Source organism: Prionailurus bengalensis, chromosome B1, assembly GCF_016509475.1.
Source record: "Prionailurus bengalensis isolate Pbe53 chromosome B1, Fcat_Pben_1.1_paternal_pri, whole genome shotgun sequence".
NCBI lineage: Eukaryota > Metazoa > Chordata > Mammalia > Carnivora > Felidae > Prionailurus > Prionailurus bengalensis.
In genome coordinates, this window is record NC_057344.1 from 150,807,722 (window position 1) to 150,824,029 (window position 16,308).

Here is a 16,308-nt window from a genome sequence, read left to right on the forward strand (position 1 = left end):
CTCTTCCTGATGGATAGACCCTGTAACTATTATATAATGTCCTTCTTCATCTCTTGTTACAGCCTTTAATTTAAAGTCTAGTTTGTCTGATATAAGTATGGCTACTCCAGCTTTCTTTTGGCTTCCAGTCGCATGATAAATAGTTCTCCATCCCCTCACTCTCAATCTAAAGGTGTCCTCAGGTCTAAAATGAGTCTCTTGTAGACAGCAAATAGATGGGTCTTGTTTTTTTATCCATTCTGATACCCTATGTCTTTTGGTTGGCGCATTTAATCCATTTACATTCAGTGTTATTATAGAAAGATACGGGTTTAGAGTCATTGTGATGTCTGTATGTTTTATGCTTATAGTGATGTCTCTGGGACTTTGTCTCACAGGGTCCCCCTTAGGATCTCTTGTAGGGCTGGTTTAGTGGTGACAAATTCCTTCAGTTTTTGTTTGTTTGGGAAGACCTTTATCTCTCCTTCTATTCTAAATGACAGACTTGCTGGATAAAGGATTCTTGGCTGCATATTTTTTCTGTCTAGCACCCTGAAAATCTCGTGCCAATTCTTTCTGGCCTGCCAAGTTTCAAAAGAGAGATCAGTCACGAGTCTTATAGGTCTCCCTTTATATGTGAGGGCACGTTTACCCCTTGCTGCTTTCAGAATTTTCTCTTTATCCTTGTATTTTGCCAGTTTCACTATGATATGTCGTGCAGAAGATCGATTCAAGTTACGTCTGAAGGGAGTTCTCTGTGCCTCTTGGATTTCAATGCCTTTTTCCTTCCCCAGTTCAGGGAAGTTCTCAGCTATGATTTCTTCAAGTACCCCTTCAGCACCTTTCCCTCTCTCTTCCTCCTCTGGGATACCAATTATGCGTATATTATTTCTTTTTAGTGTATCACTTAATTCTCTAATTTTCCCCTCATACTCCTGGATTTTTTTATCTCTCTTTTTCTCAGCTTCCTCTTTTTCCATAACTTTATCTTCTAGTTCACCTATTCTCTCCTCTGCCTCTTCAAGCCGAGCTGTGGTGGTTTCCATTTTGTTATGCATTTCATTTAAAGCGTTTTTCAGCTCCTCGTGACTGTTCCTTAGTCCCTTGATCTCTGTAGCAAGAGATTCTCTGCTGTCCTGTATACTGTTTTCAAGCCCAGCGATTAATTTTATGACTATTATTCTAAATTCACTTTCTGTTATATTATTTAAATCCTTTTTGATCAGCTCATTAGCTGTTGTTATTTCCTGGAGATTCTTCTGAGGGGAGTTCTTCCGCTTGGTCATTTTGGATAGTCCCTGGCGTGGTGAGGACCTGCAGGGCACTTCCCCTGTGCTGTGGTGTATACCTGGAGTTGGTGGGCGGGGCCGCAGTCAGACCTGATGTCTGCCCCCAGCCCACCGCTGGGGCCACAGTCAGACTGGTGTGTGCCTTCTCTTCCCCTCTCCTAGGGGCGGGATTCACTGTGGGGTGGTGTGGCTCGTCTGGGCTACTTGCACCCTGCCAGGCTTGTGATGCTGGGGATCTGGCGTATTAGCTGGGGTGGGTAGGCAAGGTGCTCGGGGGCAGGAGGGGCAGGCTTAGATCGCTTCTCCTTAGGTGATCCACTTCAGGAGGGGCCCTGTGGCAGCGGGAGGGAGTCAGATCCGCTGCCGGAGGCTTGGCTCTGCCGAAGCGCAGAGTTGGGTGTTTGCGCAGAGCGAGCAAGTTCCCTGGCAGGAACCGGTTCCCTTTGGGATTTCGGCTGGGGGATGGGCGGGGGAAATGGCGCTGGCGAGCGCCTTTGTTCCCCACCAGACTGAGCTCTGTTGTCAGGGGGCTCAGCAGCTCTCCCTCCCTTTGTCCTCCAGCCTTCCCACTTTCCGAGCAGAGCTGTTAATTTATGACCTCCCAGACGCTAAGTCGCGCTTGCTGCCGGAACACAGTCCGCCCGGCCCCTCCGCTTTTGCAAGCCAGACTCGGGGGCTCTGCTTGGCCGGCGAGCCGCCCCTCCGCCCCGGCTCCCTCCCGCCATTCCGTGGAGCGCGCACCGCCTCGCCGCCCTTCCTACCCTCTTCCGTGGGCCTCTTGTCTGCGTTTGGCTCCGGCGACTCCGTTCTGCTAATCCTCTGGCGGTTTTCTGGGTTATTTAGGCAGGTGTAGATGGAATCTAAGTGATCAGCAGGACGTGCGGTGAGCCCAGCGTCCTCCTAAGCCGCCATCTTGCCGCAACTCCTAGTTTTTAAATATTATAAAAGAGGATTTCTTCTATTGTCTTAATTTCCATAAGTTTACTCTGTCCCATAATCTTGCCCACTTTTTATTTAATCTTACGATCTTGTCTTATCATATTTAGCTTTCTAAATATCCTTGAGTCTTTCTGGAGAGATAAAAGGTAGTTTCCATGGCTTATCTCTTAAAATATATCTTATTAAAAAAATAAAATATAGCTTATTGCATTATTCAAAGTCTATTCATGTTATTATTTTTCTCTTACACATAGCTTTACTTTTATATGTTAAATGCACTAAGGTATTTAATACATATCTAATTGTTTTAAAACATATAAGATGTTAACTCCTGCAACTCTGAAATATAGGACTTTTAATAAATAAATCTATTTCTTTAGGGCCAGGGATCCCAAAGAATGGAATGTTAGTTTTGGTCTTCTTTTAAGTGATCCACAAACAAAACGAAGTATCAAGGATATTATAATTCATGAAAACTATCATTACCCCGCACACGATAATGACATAGCTGTTGTGCATCTGTCCTCGCCAGTATTATACACAAGCAACATCCGAAGAGCATGTCTTCCTGAAGCTACTTACACATTCCCACCCAATTCAAATGTGGTGGTCACTGGATGGGGAACATTAAAGTCTGATGGTGAGTTCCTAACCTTCTTCCATTACATGGTTTGAGCTCTAGGAGTTAAAAAAAAAATACTCTGAATCACAACTAAACCTGAGATAGATTTTCTCTGGATCATTTTGAAGAGGATAATGTGCAATGGATTGAAAATTTATCTTCAGGGGCGCCTGGGTGGCTCAGTCGGTTGAGCTTCCGACTTCGGCTCAGGTCCTGATCTCACGGTCTGTGAGTTCAAGCCCCGCGTTGGGCTCTGTGCTGACAGCTCAGAGCCGGGAGCCTGCTTCCAATTCTGTGTCTCCCTCTCTCTCTGACCCTCCGCCATTCATGCTCTGTCTCTCTCTGTCTCAAAAATAAATAAACATTAAAAAAATTAAAAAAAAAAAAAGAAAATTTATCTTCAACCACATTCATATGGAAACTACAATTTCCTAGAGCTTTTACCATAATTGCCCTTAACAATGGTAGTTTTAATAGAAATGCATTATTGAATAAGTAATTCATTTTCTTCCATTTTCTTCATTCATTATTCAATAAATATTTATCTTGATTACCACCTTTATGCCAAATACTGGTCTAGGTGGTTTGGATATATAAATCTATAAAATAGGCAAATATTCCTGCCCTCAAAAGCTTATATATTTAGTAAAAGAAGACAATAACCATAAAATACAATAAATAAGTAGATTACACAGCATGTTTTATGGAGGTAAGTACCAAAGCAAAACAAAAAACAAACAAGACTACAGAGGTTTGGGTATTTTTGACGGGGAGAAATGAATAGCTCTATGTGAAAAGGCAATACTTGAGCAAAGATCATTTAAATATGTGCATTCCCATGACCGTAGTTATGTAAAGGTTTAGTGGCTATTTATGTTCATAAATGCATTGGAAAGCAGAAAAAATAAATCTAAAATTAATTTTGAGGTTCAGAATTACAGTAACAGCAGAAAATCTTAAAATGATTATAAAATATAAGTTTTGGAATTTGAATTTTTCATTTTGTTTTCTAACACATACAAGTAATAAATATAAAATTCCAAAACAATTCAAAAGGGAAAAAAATCCCATTACACATGGATGAACACTAAATATTTCAAATATGGTCATTTTTTAATGTTTATTTTTGAGAGAGAGAGAGAGAGAGAGAGAGTTCAAGCCAAGGAGAGGCAGAGACAGAGAGGGAGACCCAGAATCCAAAGCAGGTTCCAGGCCCTGAGCTGTCAGCATAGAGCCCGACGCGGGGCTCAAACCCAGGAACCATGAGATCATGACCTGAGCCAAAGTCGGATGCACAACTAACTAAGCTACCCAGACACCCCTAAATGTGATCATTTTTAACAATAGCTTGGTATGTTCATTGCATTACTACTTTGTTACTAAGAAAGGAGACAAAAGCTTACTTAAAACATATGTTTTACATTGATTTGGAAATTGTACACAGTAGTACAAATAAACTTAGCCAGAGATACTAATACTGACTTCAGCAAAAAGTATACACTTTTCTTCCTTTAGGAACAAGTCCTAACATACTCCAAAAAGGATTAGTGAAGATTATAGATAATAAAACCTGCAACAGTGAAGAGGTATATGGTGGTGTGATCACACCTGGAATGTTGTGTGCTGGGTTCCTGGAAGGAAGTGTGGATGCCTGCCAGGTAAATCTGCCTATTCCATTTTCAGGATTTTTTTCCTTGTGTATTTTAATTCCAATTAATTTGTTCAATTTTCTCAAAAGACTGACAATTTTTAAAGGTTTAAGTTTGTTTTGTAGCCAGGGTAATTAATTAGAATTATATTGCCATCTGATAGGTCCTACTAAAATACTAAAGAGCTAAGCCTCTCTTATGGTTATAAGAAGCTGGGAATAAGACTGGGGAAGAGACTAAATTTGGAATAAGCAGGAAAAAGATGAAGGGAATTTTGGTAAATTTAGTTGGATTGGCCCTCTTTCACTGAGAAACACTCAACTGAATCCGACACCAAACCTAACGATCATGGAGCTTTCTTAATTTGAGTGGCTTCAACATCCTAAATATTTTATTTATTTAACAATGCTTATATAGCATCTCCATGTGGTAGCCACTGTTTTAAGCTCTTTACAAATGCTAATTTCTTCCAGTTATGACAATTCTGTGATGTATGCTTGTACTATTATAAGCCCTATTTCTTAGTTGAAGGGACTGAGACAAAGAAATCAAGTAATTTGTCTAAACTTACACAGGCATTAAGTGGTAGAACCCAGATTTAAACAGAGGATTTGGGGCTCCACAGCCTATATTATGAATGCTATACTAAGCTGCCTTTCCTTATGCTTAATATGCTTCAAACACCTCTCAGGCTGTTTACAAGCAATAGTCCCAGAGTTAACAAAAGTACTACTCTGGTTATCTAGGCGGGCAGAATCAGGGGTAAATCCAGGACAACCCTTATTTTACTCTTTCATTTCTATGCACTACTATGTCCCATACTCTGTGCTAGGTGCAGGGGAGCTAAACGTTAATAAAGCATTATTCATGTACTCTAGGAGCTAGAAGACATACAAACAAGTACTTGTAATACATAATTATCATCTCTCATTATAGAGTCCCATCTTTCCAACTCTCACACTAACCCTATTCTTCAAAGTTATGACAAGCTTAGATCTCGATTTTCTCAATTTTCTCTCAGTCCATCACCCTCAGGAATATGACTGTCTTCTAAACTTATGCAGCCTACAGGTTTTATTATTTCAGCCTTTCCATTGCCAGCACCCTAATGACTTCACCATCTTCTACTTCCCCACACCCATGCTAATAATCTCCAACCACAGAGCAATATGACTATTTTATTGGCTCCTATATGTGAACTCCTGAGAACAACTAGGAGAAACCTTGCAGCCTTGTAAACTGGTGTCATATAATCACAGCTGAGTCCTTACCACATTATAGAATTATTGAATGCATCCTTTATATATATATATATGCAGATCCTATATAAGCAACATTTCATTACATTGTTTGAATGTGTCCCTATATGCTCTTGTATTCCTTAACATATGACATTTCCTCATACTAACTAGAAAAAAAGAAATCATGAGAACTCCTTTAATTTCTTTTCTATATGATAAATTTATATTTGTACCTATCCTCGCATTCTAGGCTCAGCACAAAAAAAAATTTCTTCTACTCTTCAAAGCTAATCTTTTCCCTGTATTCTTCATCCATTCTCTATCTATACAGATATTTGTGCTTTACATTAATTTGAACTTTCTTCCATATTTTCCAAACTGTTCCACTCCAACAATATTCTGCAAATACTATCAGATCTCTCCTTTAGTACACTGTACTCTTTCTTTTTCTGTTATTGGTCAAATCTCTAAAGAATAGTCTACCATCATTGTTCCATATTCTCAACTTATTCACTCTCTGACCCACTGCTTGCAGGCTTTTGCCCTACCAGTCCAGATTAGCCAAGATGGTCTAATTGCTAAATCCAATACATGCAGAGTGGAAGACGGACTGGAAGCAAGTACGCTAGAGATATTATGATCTGTTAAAATATTTTACCTGAGAAAGGTAAAGAGGGCTTCAACTAAGATACAGTAAGAATGAAGAGGCACTGAGACAGGGGGACAAGACTGCAAGCCTGATTAGAAGTGAGGAAGGGTCTGACACTTGATCTCAGCTCAAGTCTTGATCTCAGGATCATGAGTTTGAGCACTGGGCATGGGACCTACTTAAAACATCATCATCAACAACAACAACAAACAACAGGATGAATATTATTCAATTCTATTTGCTTATGGGTCAGCAATGCAACCCCATCTATTTCTTAATTTGTCTGAACTTTCTGTAAAATCTGCTGCACAAAGGTTTTGTATGAAAAGTTTGTTGTTTGTGTGTGAAAAAAAAAAACAGGGTAGGAATAGGGAAAAGAAAGAATACATGCTAAATTCCATACTTATCCCTGAACAAAGAGAGAGAAGATGTACAGAAGAAAAGCAGGTTTGTGGAGGTTTAAAGTTTGGGGCATGCTAAATTTGAGGTGCTTGTGGAATAACTAGGCATATATGTTCAACGTGGCATTAGAAATCAAAACCTTGAGCTCAGGAAAGAGTTCTGGCTGTACATATATACCTGAAAGTTATTGTCAGCTGGGGGGCAGTTAAATTCATAAGCACAGATATAATTGCTCAGATAAAGAATATAAAATAAGAAGCACCCAAGATTTAGAACTCGGGTATAAATGCTCCTAAGAAGCTAACAGTAAGAGATAAGGAAAACTAAGGGGAAAAAAATTAGAAATTGGTATCACAGGGTCACAGGAGTCCAGGGATCAGAACAAAAGGGAATAGTCAACAAGTCACACAAGCCATACAGTAAGATAAATGCTGGAAAGAGTGTGTCAACTTCAACAATTGTTTATTGGCAAAGTTTAGAAGGTTCACTGGTGGGAAGAAAAACCATTTAGAAGAAAGTTGAAAATAAGACAAAAAAATGGAAATTTCAATATAGACTACTACTTCAAGCCACTTAGCTGTGAAAGGAAGATAATTAGGGCAATAGAAGAGGTCTTAAGATACAGAAAGGCTGTCATTTTTTCAGATGGGCAAAACTGAAAAAAAAAGTGTATATTCACAGTGGGGAAAGACAGTGGAGGAAATGAAGACGTTATTAGGAAAAACAAACAAGAAAAGAGAAGAGTATTGACAGAATAGTGTCCTTGGTCCAAAGAACAGGTGGGGAGATTAGCCTTAGAAAGAACTAAATACCTCCATTTATCAGACGATAGTAAATATAGATGTGGGCTGATGCAGGTGAGCTAGAAACTCAAAAGAGACAAGGACAAGAAATGGAGAGATTGCTATCTATTATTCTCCACTTACTCTATGAATTTGAAACCAAGAGATTAGGTTCAGAGTCTGGGAACCTGATTTTTAAAAATTGTAAAATAGGCCTTTTGTACTATTGGTAGGAATGTAAAATGGTGCAGCCTCTATGGAAAACAACAGGGTGGTTCCTCAAAAAATTAAAAATAGATTACTATATGATCCAGCAAGTCCATTTCTGGGTATATACTCAAAATAATTGAAAGCAAGGACACAAATAGAGATTTGTACATTTAATTCATAGCAGCATTATTCACAATAGCCAAAAGATGGAAGCAACCCAAATGCCCATTGATAGAAAAGTGGACAAAATGTGGTATATACATAAAATAGAGTATTAGTCAGCCTAAGGAAGGAAATGCTGACACATGCTACAACATGGACAAAACTTGAAGACACTGTGTTAAGTGAAATAAGCCAGTCACAAAAGGATAAATACTGTATGACTCCATTCATATGAGGTACTTGGAGTAGTCAGACTCATAGAGACAGAAAGTAAAATGGTGGTTGCCAGAAGCTGGGAAAAGCAGGATATGGGGAGTTATTGTTTAATGGGTATAAAGTTTTAGTTCTGCAAAATGAAAAAAGTTGTGGAGGTGGATGGTGTTGATGATCGCACAGTATGAATGTAGTTAATGCCATTGAGGTGTACATTTAAAATGGTTAAGGGGTGCCTGAGTGGCTCAGTCGGTTGAGCGTCGGACTTCGGCTCAGGTCACGATCTCGCGGTCCACGAGTTCAAGCCCCGCGTCGGGCTCTGGGCTGATGGCTCGGAGCCTGGAGCCTGCTTCCGATTCTGTGTCTCCCTCTCTCTCTGCCCCTCCCCCATTCATGCTCTGTCTCTCTCTGTCTCAAAAATAAATAAACGTTAAAAAAAAAAATTAAACAGCAACTATTTATTTAAAAAATAAATAAATAAATAAATAAATAAAATGGTTAAAATAGTAAATTTATGTTATATATATATTTTACATAATTTAAAAATGGATGTATATGTATATGTATATAATACATATAATGTATACATATATGTATATAATGTATATGTATATAATACATATAACATACAAAATAAATCAACTGTTTATGTTATTGGTAAGACTTCTGGTCAACAGTAGGCTCTTAGTGGTTAAGTTTTGGGGGAGTCAAAGGTCATGCTCAGAGTTTTGACTGTGCACCTCTAAACCCCTGCATTGTTCAAGGGTCATTTGTATGCAGATGATCAGAATCAAGGTAACCAAGGGATTGGTTTCATCCAATAGCTGTAGAAATTATTCAGGATGATGGGAAGGTCTGGAGCAAAGGAAAAGCCAGATGCTGAAGTGTTCCATCATTCTGAAAGAATGGCCTAAACATCAGTAGATAAAAACCATAAGGAGTATAGAGAGTAGTTTAGCCAAATTATACAATTCTGAAAATTGGAGAGATGTTTACATAAGAATGAAAGAGTAATAATCCAATGCTTGTGGTGGGTAAATATAAACCTTACTTTTTTTCTCAACATCTGGCTGAAAATAGGGAGTTTAGAAAGATAATAAGAGAATTCTTCAGCACACTGATGATTTCATAAGCAACAATACTTTCAATATCTCTTTTGGGTAATAAATGAGTTGAAATTTTTCATACATGTTTTCCATTATTGTAGTGTTGTATCCAAAGACATGTACTGACATCTTTCATTTAAATAAATGATTATAGGGGCGCCTGGATGGCTCAGTCAGTTAAGCATCCAACTTCAGCTCACGTCATGATCTCACAGTCCGTGATTTCGAGCCCCGCGTGGGGCTCTGTGCTGATGGCTCAGAGCCTGGAGCCTGCTTCCGATTCTGTGTCTCCCTTTCTCTAACCCTCCCCCCGTTCATGCTCTGTCTCTCTCTGTCTCAAAAATAAATAACAATTTAAAAATTTTTTAAATAAATAAATGATTATAAGCACAAAAATATTCTATGCTAAAATCATTTTAATATTGAAATATCTAGGGTTTTATTTTCCTTTTTCTGTGTCTCCCTGTCTTTATTACAAAGAAAAATAAGCAGTATTTTTACCTTTAAACTGTAGTAATTGTATGTATCCTCTTCTCCCTAGGGTGACTCTGGTGGACCTCTGGTTGGTGCAGATTATAAAGGCACTTGGTTCCTTGCTGGTATTGTAAGCTGGGGAGATGAATGTGCTCTTCCAAACAAGCCTGGTGTCTACACTCGAGTAACATACTACCGAGACTGGATCTTGTCCAAAACTGGTCTCTAGTGCAGAAGTTCTTTACAGATTAAAGCTTGAGGGACACCTGGGTGGTCAGTTACTTGAGCATCCTACTTCAGCTCAGATCATGATCTCGCGGTTGATGGATTCAAGCCCCACATTGGGCTCTCTGCTGTCAGTGCAGAGCCCGCTTCAGATCCTCTGTCCCCCACCCCTCTCTCTCTCTCTGCATCTTCTCTGTTGTGCTCACTCTCTCAAAAAGAAATAAACATTAAAAAAAAAGAAGCTTGAAAATGATACCCTGTGAAATATTTGTAATTCCCAAGCTACACGTAACTTAGAATCACCTCTCTATATGCACATTTAATATTGCAAACATAAAGATATATAATTTTAGAACTGTGAAAACTTTTTGTATACTAGACTTTGAAAAAGGGTTAGTGACAGTAATGAACTAGAACATATTATCTCCCCTACACCTCTCTCTAGACTGAAGGTAATTACATGAGTAAATATGGATTACAGTTTACTAAGGAGGTCTTTTCTGCTGATTTGTAGATCTAGGTCCCTTAGGAAATCATAGAAGAGATGTTAGCAATAAAGTCCCTTCTTAGTATATAAATAATCCCCAGCTGAATCACATCGTTGCTACAAAAATTATATATTGATAGGTTGTAGCCTAATGAATTGCAGTAATATAAAAATTTCCAAAGAAAATCTGTCTACCTGTTTTCTTTCTAGTCTTTGTGCCAATGCTAATCTCTTCTCTATTTATGGCTTCCTCACCTGGACTGACACAAAACAGCATGATAATGCCATGGGGTGCATTGAATAGATCCCAATGCTTTTTGATCTGTCCCTATTTCTCTTTCATATGTAAGTGAGGCCAGAAGATGTTTCTCACATGTACACACATAATAGCAAAATTATCCTGAAACACATGGGCTATGTTTCACTAGGTAAGCTTGAACAGGTAACACTGTATTACATACCTCTAATCTCTTAAAATTCCTCAATATAAATTATCAGCCAGAATAAATAATATGGAAATTTTGCTTTCGCTTCACTTTCCTTTTGCCCATACAGAAACGTTCTAGCTGAGAGTACAGATGTCTATGAATGCACTGTTAGAGCTCATGCTAACTTGCCACATAAACAGGTCAGTTGGCTTTTATCATGAATATAATCTCATGGTGATGCTTTTCCAGACTGCAGTCCACCAGTATCTCTAAAGCAGTTTACCTTTCTCTTTTGTCATCACTGACATCCCTACAACTACCACTAACAGCTTTCATTATGATATAAATTTTGTTCATGGGCCCAAAAAATAATTGCATTAATAATAGTAGCTAACATTTATAGACCACTTATGTGCCAGGCACACTTTACATGTATTATTACACTGAACCCTCACAACAACCTTGTAAGGAGGATTCCCTTGTAATCTTAATTTTACAGATAAGGAGACTGAAATAGAAGTGAACCTCAGAAAGTTTATAATTGGCTGAGCTGGGATTCAAAATCAGACAATTGGATTGCAGAGTCCACACTGTAAACAACTATGCCCTGTTATGTGATATGGTTATAACTAAGGATCTACCTAGTATAGTATATTCTAAAATGTAATATTTGTCATATATTTTATAGATTAATTCATACAGTAGCCTTATTATTTGATAAATTTAAAAAATATTGTGACATCTCTCTGGGCACGTGTGCGGCTTAGTCCCTTAAGCATCCGACTCTTGATATTGGCTCAGGTTGTGATCTCACAGTTTGTGAGATCATACTCCAAGTCGGGCTCTGCACTGACAGTGCGGAGCCTGCTTGGGATTCCCTCTCCCTCTCTCTCTGCCCCTCCCCTGATCACACACACACACACACACACACTCTCTCTCTCTCTCTCTTTCAAAATAAATAAACATTTAAGAAAATATTTTGACTATCTCAAGTTATGCATTTACAAAAATTAGTATTTCTACTTTTCAATTTTTTAGAAATTAAGTATGTCCAGGAAGTATATGGATATTGGTCAGGATTCATTGGTCACAAGTGAGAGAAACTCAATTAACACTACCTTAAGTGAAAAGAAGAAATTTTCAACTCATCTAACTAAAAATCTAGAGATCTACATGTGGCAGAGCTGAATGAAGCTAGATCCAAGGACTCAACAGTGTTTTGATCTCTAGCCACATCTTAACTTTTCTTTCGTCTGTCTTCATTCATAGCCAGATGCTGCCCACTGAGTTAGTAAAGACCTACTCACTGGCTCTAGGATTAGGTTTCCTTTAGTGCTAACGGTGCCACAAAAATAGAGCCCTCCTGCCCTCTGGCTTCAAGTGTTAAAAAAATCCTGAGGATGCCTATAATGAGCCTAGGTGGAGGTAAGAGGGGACTTGGTTGACAGCCCCTGTGAGCAGGGTTGGGGGACATCCAAGAAAGAAAAAAATTCTGGCAGACAAAAAACTAATGGTTATCTGTTACCCAGCCCAAAATGTGCTATTTTCTGAATCAATACAATGTTATTTCAAATTATATCATCTCCTTCTATATTTTCTGTATTTTCATGTGTTTATTGTCTTTTTTTTTTTCAACGTTTATTTATTTTTGGGACAGAGAGAGACAGAGCATGAACGGGGGAGGGGCAGAGAGAGAGGGAGACACAGAATCGGAAGCAGGCTCCAGGCTCCGAGCCATCAGCCCAGAGCCCCAAGCGGGGCTCGAACTCACGGACCACCAGATCGTGACCTGGCTAAAGTCGGATGCTTAGCCGACTGCGCCACCCAGGCGCCCCTCACGTGTTTATTGTCTTAACTACAGATTTTGTATAAAACAATGTCATGCTACGTGTATTCTAGTATCTTAGTTTTAAAAAGCAAGATGATTGAGGTGCCTGAGTGGCTCGGTTGAGTGATGCACTCTTGATTTCAGCTCAGGTCATGATCTCAGGGTCATGGGGTCGAGCCCCGCATCAGGCTCTGCACTGAGTGTGGAGCCTGCTTAAGATTCTCTCTCTCCCTCTTTCTCTCTCTCTCTCTCTCTCTCTCTCTCTCTTTCTTACTCTCTCTCTCTCTCCCTCTGCCCCTCTCCCCCATTCACATATGCACTCTCTCTCTCTAAAAAAATAATCTCTCTCTCTAAAAAATAAATAAATAAATAATAAAATAAAATAAAATAAAATAAAATAAAATAAAATAAAATAGTGGTGAATGACTAGAAAATGGAAAAGAAGGGTAAAAATTGACTTTAAGATATAATGACTAGGTGAGTGGGAGAATGGGAATATACTGAATGGAAACTAGGGAGACTAGACTGAGGACCACAAATGATGACTGCAAAATTCTTTTTTAAAATAGTCTTCAACAAGAACTGAGCATATGTATCCCTAGCATATATTTGCTTCTAAGGTAAGATGAGAATTATTTAAATCAGTATATTCTTATTCTGATGGAATATTCTATAAAGATTTATTTGATATAAATATATATTTATTTATATCAAATATATATTATATATATATATATATATTATTCCCATCGTTTTATTAAGTAGGAATTAGGCAATAGTTCAGTCTTGTAAATACAGAGAAATTTACTAGGCTCTCTCTAGAAGTAGCATAGGAAGTAAAATAAGTTTTAAAAGCATTTCTTTACTGTTCTCCCAGAAAAAAAACACTATGTGTTTAAGTATTTGTCAAATTATACCAATTGTTTCTAAACTAACTTTAGTGGCACTCAAAGGTACTTCTGCCATGTTGTTATACCTCACTCTGATATAAAATGGAATTAAAGATTGGAAATGTATTTAATTCTGCTAAGAAAAATACTAAACCTTAGCATACTAAACTGTATGGGGCACATAACAAAATTTAAAGCAAGCAATACCGAACTTTTTATAAATGCCTAATGAAAGGAGCATCAAGGATTATAAAAGTAAATAAACCACTCTTAGAAACATCAGAAACTTTATAGAAACACTTTCAAAAGGGAAGGAATTTGAATCAAATAATAGTTAATATGTCATATAGGAATTAATAGGATGTCAATTAATTTTACGGGAACCCAGTCTTACTGAAATGGAATTTGAGTAAAAACGGATAATACCAGGGGTGCCTGGTTGGCTCCATTGGTTAAGCATCGGAGTCTTGATTTCAGCTCAGGTCATGATCTCGCTGCTCATGAGTTCAGCCCCACATCAGGCTCTGCCGACAACACAGTGCCTGCTTGGGATTCTCTCTATCTCCCTCTCTTTTTGCCCCTCCCCTGCTCATTCTCTCTTTCTCTCTCAAAATAAATAACTAAAAATTAAAAAAAAAAAAACTTTTAATGGATAATACCAATAACCACATACACTTGTATTTTTGAATTTAATTTGTTATTACACATTTGCATCATAAATTATTTTTTAAAATGTTTTTACATTTTTTTTTGAGAGAGACAGAGAGACAGAGCACGAGCAGGAGAGGGGCGGAGAGAGAGGGAGACACAGAATCTGAAGCAGGCTCCAGGCTCTGAGCTGTCAGCACAGAGCCTGACGTGGGGCTCGAACTCACAAACCGTGAGATAATGACCTTAACCAACTGAGCCACCCAGGCGCCCCTGCATCATAAATTCTTTAAAGGAGGGGCACCCACGTGGCTCTGTAGGTTAAGCTTCTGACTCTTGGCTCTGTACTGATAGCATGGAGCCTGCTTGGGATTCTCTCTCTCCCCCTCTCTCTACCCCTCTCTAAATATATAAAAAAATATATGCTTTCTCTCTAAATATATAAAAAAATAAAATAAAATAATTTTTTTTTAATTCTCAAAATGATTATTGGAGATGTTGCTTTCAAACATCCAATTCTGAAAATGATGGGATTAAGATGTGTTGTATTTTATAAGTGAATTACTTTATGAAATGGAAATGTTATGGGATCAACAGAAGATTACCAGCAAAAGAATTTAAAAAAATTAAAACTATGCTATTTTCAATATCCAGCAGCCCACATGAAGTTTATATAAATAAAAATATCTCAACATCATGTAATTATCTTTGGAAATACCAGATATAATGAGCTTTGGCTAGCCTTTCTTTGGTAACTACAAGTACAGTGCCTAGGACACAATGTTCAATAAATGTTCAATTAACTGAATTATTGAAATAAAAATGATCATTCTTATTTTAGCTATATTTAGTTACATATTACTAATAATAATTAAAACAAAAATAAAAGATTACTACTTGTAACATTTAGTGACTATATCAATTTTGACAAATAAACATGATCATTATGTTTCTGCTTTTTCATTCATTTCATGATATTGATTATTTGTAATATTTTTTGTTAATCTGATCTCCAATATCTTACATAGATTTTCTTTTTTTTTTAATTTTTTTTTCAACGTTTTTTTATTTATTTTTGGCACAGAGAGAGACAGAGCATGAGCAGGGGAGGGGCAGAGAGAGAGGGAGACACAGAATTGGAAACAGGCTCCAGGCTCCGAGCCATCAGCTCAGAGCCTGACGCGGGGCTTGAACTCACGGACCGCGAGATTGTGACCTGGCTGAAGTCGGACGCTTAACCGACTGTGCCACCCAGGCGCTCCTCTTACATAGATTTTCAACACTAATTTCCTACCACCTACCTCTGACACAGCTAGACTGAAATGAGAACTATAATAATGTCTTGTGGCATGATTCTCTAAATAAGATCCATCCTTAGAAAATGGAAGTGAATCTTCCATTTTAAATGCTACAGATCATTTAACATGGCTTAGAAAAAAATTGAATAGCTTTTAGAATTTGTTCCTCATTTCCATAACAATTTTGTGGAAACACTTCCTCATAATTCCTCAAATCCGCATTCCTTCCTCAAATCCTTCCAATTTAAAATTGAGTGAAAATTCTCGCCTTTTACTCCCATCATAATTGCCACAGACATTATCATTCTTGGTTAAATGAAGTAAGCCATGTTTTGAAAAACAGAGGGAAAAAATTATATTCCTTTTCTCTGATAGTGTGCTGCCTCTATCTTTTCTACCAAAATTTTCTCCCAAATACTTTTCATCTACATACTTCTCCTTTAAAAGACCTGCTTTCTTCTATTCTTTCAGTCTTCTTAGTAAAGAGGTGTTAAAAATCTATTTCTTGTTCCTCTGGGTCACTTCCAAACTACCATTTCTCTGTCACCTCAGAATTTGAACTTGCAATTCAGAAAGAGCTTAGCAGTTAGGTACAGGAAGATGATGGAGAAGATAATACAAAGAAAAACAAAGATATCTTGCTTGAGGACCAACTGAGGTCATGAAACAGATTTGCTCATCCTTGGAACTTCCTGGGTTTCCTGTTGGCTTTCTACGCCTTGTGTATTATGAAAGAGGCCTCTATTATTTAAGAGAGTCTCCTTTTCTTGCAACCAAAAGGACCTAA

General features: G+C 38.0%; 1 protein-coding gene across 1 annotated transcript in view; it reads left to right on the top strand.

Moving 5' to 3' along the window:
• Positions 1–10,003, top strand: part of LOC122469331 (transmembrane protease serine 11C-like) — a 58,974-nt gene extending 48,971 nt beyond the window's left edge. The window contains exons 8-10 of the mRNA XM_043556642.1: positions 2,588–2,847; positions 4,345–4,487; positions 9,785–10,003. Coding sequence (XP_043412577.1) covers positions 2,588–2,847; positions 4,345–4,487; positions 9,785–9,946 — 565 coding nt within the window. The 3' untranslated portion in view covers positions 9,947–10,003. The remainder of the gene's footprint in view (positions 1–2,587; positions 2,848–4,344; positions 4,488–9,784) is intronic.
• The last annotated feature ends 6,305 nt before the right edge of the window (positions 10,004–16,308 follow it).